The 7,301-nt window shown below is 43.0% G+C and overlaps 1 protein-coding gene across 3 annotated transcripts in view; it reads left to right on the forward strand.

Moving 5' to 3' along the window:
- Positions 1 to 885: 885 nt before the first annotated feature.
- The window catches only part of LOC124039507 (armadillo repeat-containing protein 3-like), a 43,598-nt gene continuing 37,182 nt past the window's right edge, over positions 886 to 7,301 (forward strand). The window contains exons 1-10 of one of the 3 annotated variants that reach the window (XM_046355543.1): positions 886 to 1,007; positions 1,228 to 1,276; positions 2,126 to 2,243; positions 2,485 to 2,610; positions 2,801 to 2,869; positions 2,989 to 3,164; positions 3,264 to 3,458; positions 3,664 to 3,847; positions 5,013 to 5,165; positions 5,248 to 5,356. In XM_046355543.1, the coding sequence (XP_046211499.1) occupies positions 1,229 to 1,276; positions 2,126 to 2,243; positions 2,485 to 2,610; positions 2,801 to 2,869; positions 2,989 to 3,164; positions 3,264 to 3,458; positions 3,664 to 3,847; positions 5,013 to 5,165; positions 5,248 to 5,356 (1,178 nt within the window). In that variant the 5' untranslated portion in view covers positions 886 to 1,007; position 1,228. Of the gene's footprint in view, positions 1,008 to 1,043; positions 1,127 to 1,227; positions 1,277 to 2,125; positions 2,244 to 2,484; positions 2,611 to 2,800; positions 2,870 to 2,988; positions 3,165 to 3,263; positions 3,459 to 3,663; positions 3,848 to 5,012; positions 5,166 to 5,247; positions 5,357 to 7,301 lie in introns of those variants that run through there. The other 2 variants (XM_046355544.1, XM_046355545.1) reach the window with 2 other exon arrangements.

A 7,301-nucleotide genomic window follows, 5' to 3' on the forward strand; every position in this document is an offset into this window, starting at 1 on the left:
AATAGACATTCATTTTGTGCTGTCATCATCAACCAAATAAAGGACCGACCTACTTCATTGTTTACGTTGCATGAGGCAGTCATTCCCTGAGCACCACTTTAACTGCTACATGCATGTGAAATGTGATGGGATGCACTCCACTGTTTGTTTTTGTTGATGGTCCAATCGTTGTTATGCACATCATGTTAAAGAGTGCGGCCCAATGTAAACCAGCAACGGCTTTCCATCATTTCAGGTAAATCCACTGGTGTAAACTAAGTACAAATATTTAGAAGTAAGTCATTTTTTTGGGTATAAGTACTTCACTTTACTATTTATATATACAGTATATATATTTTTTTACAACTTTTACATTCCTAATGAAAATAATATAAATGACGACGGCGTACATTTGCCATGGTACCCAAAAGTACTCGTTACATGTTGAATGCTTAGCAGGACAAGAAAAGAAATACAATTCACTCACTTATCAAGAAAACATCCCTGGTCATCTACTACCTCAGATCTGATGGACTCACTAAACACAAATGCTTAGTTTGTAAAGGATGTCTAAGTGTTTGAGTGTTCCCCTTGCTATCTGTTAATTAAAAAAAAAAAAAAGAAAATGGTGCATCTGGTTCTTACATTTACTTTTACATTTACTTTTGATACTGAAGTATATTTTTGAGATTACATTTACTTTTGATAGTTAAGTATATTTAAAATAAAATACTTTCAGACTTTTTCTCAAGTAGTATTTTACTGGATGACTTTCACTTTAACTTGAGTCATTTCCTATTAAGGTATCTTTACTTTTACTCAAGTATGACAGTTGGTTACTTGTTCCACCACTGGGTAAATCTTTCTACGTCTGTCTTCCGGTTTCAACCACTAAAACCTCGTGGCATCTGTCGCCTAGCAACGAAATGGCAACTTCAGTTTCCAAACAAACATTGATAACGGTAGCTAGCTAACAAGCTAGCTTAAAACCTGTAGGTTAGCTAGGTACTGACCGACTTCAACAACAGGTAACAAAATGTTATTTATTTAAATGGTTATACGGATGGTCATCATTAATTACCTAAAGCCACCTCGTTTGGACGTCCAGTGTAATTAGCACGCTCTCTTGCAACGTTGCCTGTTCTGTGTAAGCCTGTTCTTGCCAAGTTGACACCAACGTAAACATTGACAGCATGTAATAATGGGTAAATAAGTTTGCTAAAAAAAGGTGTGGCTTTATTGTTTCAGGATGGGGAAGAAAGTGAAGAAAGAGAGTGAGCCTCCTTCTAAAGATGTGGTAAGAAGATGAAGATAATATTGCTGTTGTGATGAGGTCAATTTAATGAGTCGTCAAACGCTCTCTGCCTCTCTCTTTTCTCTCTCTCTCTCTCTTTCTCTCTCTCTTTTCTCTCTCTCTTTCTCTCTCTTTTCTCTCTCTTTCTCTCTCTCTTTTCTCTCTCTCTTTCTCTCTCTCTTTCTCTCTCTTTTCTCTCTCTTTCTCTCTCTCTTTCTCTCTCTTTTCTCTCTCTCTTTCTCTCTTTTCTCTCTCTCTTTCTCTCTCTTCTTTTCTCTCTCTCTTTCTCTCTCTTTTCTCTCTCTTTCTCTCTCTCTTTTCTCTCTCTCTTTCTCTCTCTCTTTCTCTCTATTTTCTCTCTCTCTTTTCTCTCTCTCTTTCTCTCTCTTTTCTCTCTCTCTTTCTCTCTTTTCTCTCTCTTTCTCTCTCTTTTCTCTCTCTCTTTCTCTCTCTCTTTCTCTCTTTTCTCTCTCTTTCTCTCTCTCTTTTCTCTCTCTTTCTCTCTCTCTTTCTCTCTCTTTTCTCTCTCTCTTTTCTCTCTCTCTTTCTCTCTCTTTTCTCTTTCTCTCTCTCTTTTCTCTCTCTCTTTCTCTCTCTCTTTCTCTCTATTTTCTCTCTCTCTTTTCTCTCTCTCTTTTCTCTCTCTCTTTCTCTCTTTTCTCTCTCTCTTTCTCTCTCTCTTTTCTCTCTCTCTTTCTCTCTCTTTTCTCTCTCTTTCTCTCTCTCTTTCTCTCTCTCTTTCTCTCTCTTTTCTCTCTCTCTTTCTATCTCTTTTCTCTCTCTCTTTCTCTCTTTTCTCTCTCTCTTTCTCTCTCTCTTTTCTCTCTCTCTTTTCTCTCTCTCTTTCTCTAGTTTGACCCCTTGCCGATTGAGAGTAAGAAAGCAGCCACTGTGGTCCTCATGCTCAATTCCCCCGAAGAGGAGGTTTTGGTTAAAGCTTGCGAAGCCATCCACAAATTTGCAGAGAAAGGTATTTTTTACCATTGATGTTCATGTTGGTGAGAGAACCAATATCATAGCCATATGGTATCATTTCTTCCAAAAGTAATCACATTTTCGGAAATAACTGGACTGTGGAAAGCAATGTAATGAAGGTGATATGTTAATTTAAACCTGGACCAAACCTTGGGAGCAGCTTATCTACTGAGCATAATGCCATCTCTTGCTCTCTCTTTATGTCTCGCTCTCTCCCTGTCTCCCCCTGGTGACAGGTGATGAGAACAGGAGTTCTCTGCTGGGGCTAGGGGCTGTGGAGCCTCTGTCTCACCTCATCTCCCACGAAGACAAGCTAGTCCGCCGCAACGCTTTCATGGCCCTGGGGGTCATGGCTGCCAACAGTAAGGACCCCTCCCCTTACTACTGCCGTAGAACAGTAACTACTGATTTAGGAGGAGTAACACAACACACAATGCAAAATCAGTTGTTTAGGGTCGGTCTGGAGTCTGTTCACAGTCTGTTCACATGTGACTTAAGACAAGATTGTGGCCTTAAACTTTGGGTAACTTCTGTTTCTGTTCTCTTTGAAAGGCGATGTAAAAAGACTTCTGAAGAAACTGGATGCCATTCCTTCTATCATCAGAAAGTTGTCACCTGAAGGTATGCTCTGGCTGGATGTTCTCAAGTATCAATCATATATTAAATCATTGTGACATTTCTTTGTATCTGCCTGTCTGTCTATGTCTGTGTTTGTGTTTATGTGTGTATTCCTGTGACAGAGGATGTTGTGGTCCATGAGTTTGCCACACTGTGTCTGGCCTCCCTGTCGGTGGACTTCAGCTGTAAGGTCCAGATCTCGGACCAGGAGGGACTAGAGCCGCTTATACAGCTTCTGTCCAGCCCTGACCCTGATGTCAAGAAGAACTCTGTGGAGACTATCTGCAACCTGGTGCAGGTGTGTGTGTGTCTGGCTGAAAGGGCTTGAACCCTAGTTCCCTGCTCGCCACAAGACTGTGTTAGCCTGCTGAGCTAAAGCCCCATGTTACGTGTGTAGGACCTCCCCAGCCGCGTGGCAGTGCGTGAGCTAAATGGCGTCCCCCCGCTCCTGGAGCTGTTGAGATCTGAGTTCCCGGTCATCCAGCAGTTATCTCTGAGGACGCTGGTGATCGTAACCACGGATACCGACACACGAGCCACCTTCAGGGAGGAGCAGGGCTTTGACAGGCTGCTGGAGTTCCTCTGCAACAAGGTCTGTGTGTCCCAGAACTACCTGGGTCAAATATATTTATCAGATAGTTGGAAGTACCTGTAAAGTATTTGAGGTGCTCTTAATCAAGCTTGCTAGCTCGCACTTTTGGGACCACTCTATTGAATTAATTCTACTGGGTAAACAAAATGAAGCTTATCTCAAGTGTGAAGGAATTTGACTCCTGCCTTGTGTTTGTGTCCTGTAGGAGTTCAGTGATCTGCATGTAGAAGCCCTCCAGGTGTTGTCTAACTGTCTGGAGGACAGAGACAGTCTCCAGGTGATCCATGAGACTGGAGGTCTCCAGAGGTTACTACAGTTCATCACCACTCCCACCCTGCTGGACATACAGACAAACGCTGTCAAGGCCATCTCCAGGGTGGCTCAGAGCTGTAAGGGCTAAGTGTGTTTGTGTGTTTGAATGTTTAACCCTTGTGTGGTGTTCATGTTTTTGTTATTCACCCCAATGTTCACGGGTCTGATGGACCCACAACATTTTTAGTTTTTTTATGTTGGGTTCAGCGCCATCCAGATGACAAACGCGTTGTACACCGAAATGTTCAAGATGTTGAAGAATATCACAAGTGGCCAGCGTAGGGTTCTTCTTTTTCAGCTGTAGCCAGTCACTAGCTTGTCTAAATTGTTCACCCCTCCCTTTGTGGCAATGTAATGCATTATGATTTCTGTTTTTTGATGTTCCTGGCCACAGATTCACCCATCCCTATGCAGCGTACTCATGAGTACCACATTTCTGCCTTTCTTTGGCACGTAGGACACTAGGGACGTGTCGGCCTTGAACACAAACTTAGAGGAAATGATAGGCCTGTTCCATGTATTCAACAGCTAAGGTGGGAGCTCTGGCTTGTTTTTTCGTACTGTTCCTACCATCGTCAGCTTCCTCTTGAGGAGCTCCTGTCCCAGCTTGTGCAAAGTAAAAAAAGTTATTGCATGTGGCCACAGAGTCACTGTGTCACTTCCAGGACAACCCGCAGCACTTGGTTCTTCTCAGGGGCTCCACATCACATATGATGAAGCAGCATCACAGGCAGCCAAGATCCTGATTCTATATTTTGCGGGTTTAGACATTATGTACTGCCTGAAGGGGCAGCGGCCCCTAAATGGCATAAGCTGCTCATCAACAGTAACGTTGGGCCCAGGGTTGTAAAACAGGGGAAGGAAGTCCATCCACTTGTCTCACACTGACCTGATTGCAGCTAGCTTGTCTCTCTGCCCCCGAGCTGGTCTGGTGTCTCGGTTATCGAAGCGGATAATCCTGGAAATAATGTGGAAGTTTTTCAGAGACATTGTTGCACGGAAAAGTTCTCTGCCAGTTTCTGCATCCCACAGGGATTCAGTGGATTCTCCATTGGATCTGAAAACACCAGCAAGGATAAGAACCCCAAAGTATGCATGTAAATGAGTTTGGGCCATCTCCTTCCATCTCTATCTATCTCTCTATATCTCTATCTATCTATTGACTCTATCTACCTCTCTGTGTCTCTGTCTCTCTTCTCTCTCGCTCTCCCCCCTCTCTCTTTCTGTCTCTCTGTCCCTCAGCAGAGAACCGCAAGCTGCTCCATGAGCAGGACATCGAGCGGTCTCTGGTGGAGCTGCTGTCTCTAGAGGGTGATAGTTTGAGGACTGCTACCTGTCAGACTGTCGCTGCCATGAGTCTACACCTGGCCAGCAAAGACGCTTTCAGAGACCTGGGTGAGACACACACACACAGGCGTGTGCAAACACACACCGACACACACCCATGGCCCAAGCCTAAACTTTCCTTGTGTTCCAGACGGTATCCGTGCGGTGGTGCAGCTGCTTGGTAGTGAGGGGGGTGAGGTGAGAGAGGCAGCAGCCCAGGCCCTGTCTAGCCTTACAAGCAGCAACCAGCTCAACTCATAGTGGGTTTCACACACACCTAATGTTCTATATAGCATTCTCTCTCTCTACCTCTCTCTCTCTCTACCTCTCTGCCTTTCTCTCTACATCTCTCTCTCTCTGTACATCTCTCTCTACCTCTTTCTCTCTACCTCTCTGCCTCTCTCTCTACCTCTCTGCCTCTCTCTGTACATCTCTCTCTCTCTCTACTTCTCTGCCTCTCTCTGTACATCTCTCTCTCTACATCATCTCTCTCTCTCTCTCTCTCTCTCTACCTCTCTGCCTCTCTCTCTACACCTCTCTCTCTACCTCTCTGCCTCTCTCTCGCTCTACCTCACTCTCTCTCTCTACATCTCTCTCTCTCTCTCTCTTCTCTCTCTCTCTCTCTCTCTCTCTCTCTCTCTCTCTCTCTCTCTCTCTCTCTCTCTCTCTCTCTACCTTTCAATTTAAATTAAATTCGCTTTATTGGCATGACGTAACAATGTACATATTTCCAAAGCTTATTTAGGATATTTACAATATAAAAATGAGAATCAAAATTGTCAATGGGACAACAGTAACAACAATAACCTAGGGTCAAAATAACCATACATTGAACAATAACAATAAGCATACAGTAGAGTACATGTGCAGGTTGATTGGTCTGTCAGACACTGTCCCTCAACTTATAGCAGGCAGCAATGTAGTGCGCTGCCAACCCACAGCTCTCTGCGTCCTCCCCCAACAGGACGGGTAGTAGCCTGTGTCTACCCTTCTCAATGTCAAGGCTGTGCTCACTGAGCCTGTACTTTGTCAAGGTTTTTCTAAGGTTTTGATCAGTAACCATGGTCAAATATTTAGCCACGGTGTACTGTCGTTTTTGGGCCAGATAGCGCCGCATTTTGCTTTGTGCTTGTGTTTGTGATTCCCAATAAGCAATATAGTATTGTTTTGACTGTGTTGTAATTTGGTTTATCCTGATTGATTGGATGTTCTGGTCCTGAGGCTTCAGTGTGTTAGTAGAACAGGTTTGTGAACTCAGGACCAGCTGGATGAGGGGACTATTTTCTTTGCTCAGCTCTTGGCATTGCAGGGCTTGGTAATGATATGAGAGGGGGTCACAGTATTTTAGATATTTCCAAAACTTAATTGCTCTTTTTTGAGTTTTATTAGTAGTGGATATTGGCCTAATTCTGCCCTGCATGCATTGTTTGTAGTTTTCCTCTGGACATGTAGGAGAATGTTACAGAACTCTGCATGCAGTGTTTCAATGGGGTGTTTGTCCCATTTGATTAAATCTTCTTTTGTAAGTGGACCCCACACCTCGCTGCCATAAAGTGCAATTGGTTCAATGACATATTCAATTAGTATAGGCAAATTTTAATAGGTATTTCAATTTGAATTATATTTTTAATATAGCTCATTCACTGCCTCATTAAGGTGTCCAGTTGAGCTTATTTTTAAACCTAAGTAATTGTAGTGTGTACAGTACTCTATATATTTTGTGCCAAGTGAGAACTTTGGTCTAATTCCCTGAGATCTGGATCTTCTTTGGAAAATCATTATTTTAGTCTTTTTGGGGTTTACTGCCAGGGCCCAGGTCTGGCAGTACTGCTCTAGAATCTGCGTTTGTGTCAATTTGAACGGTGTTGTAGAGTGTTTTAAAATGGGTTGTCTATATGTCACCATTTTGTATCGCTAATTCCTCTTGTTTGGAGTCTTTTATTCTGTTGCTGCTAGCGCTGCCGCAGTGCACGTGTTGCTATGGTTACCACCAGTAAACAGTTGAAGCTAGACGGTAAACTAGTTGACAGATTTGAATTTGGCCAGCTACCACGATTAAGATTGGTCTTTCAGCTCACTCTCTGTCAATCTTTTCCTCCTGTGTTGATCTTCAATTATACAATTTGATTACATATATATTTTTTTGCTAATTTAATCGTGTCAATCTCGCTCTTAACAACCAAAAAGTTATAACAATTTAACGGT

The sequence above is a fragment of the Oncorhynchus gorbuscha genome, linkage group LG07 (assembly GCF_021184085.1).
Source record: "Oncorhynchus gorbuscha isolate QuinsamMale2020 ecotype Even-year linkage group LG07, OgorEven_v1.0, whole genome shotgun sequence".
Classification (NCBI taxonomy): Eukaryota; Metazoa; Chordata; class Actinopteri; order Salmoniformes; family Salmonidae; genus Oncorhynchus; species Oncorhynchus gorbuscha.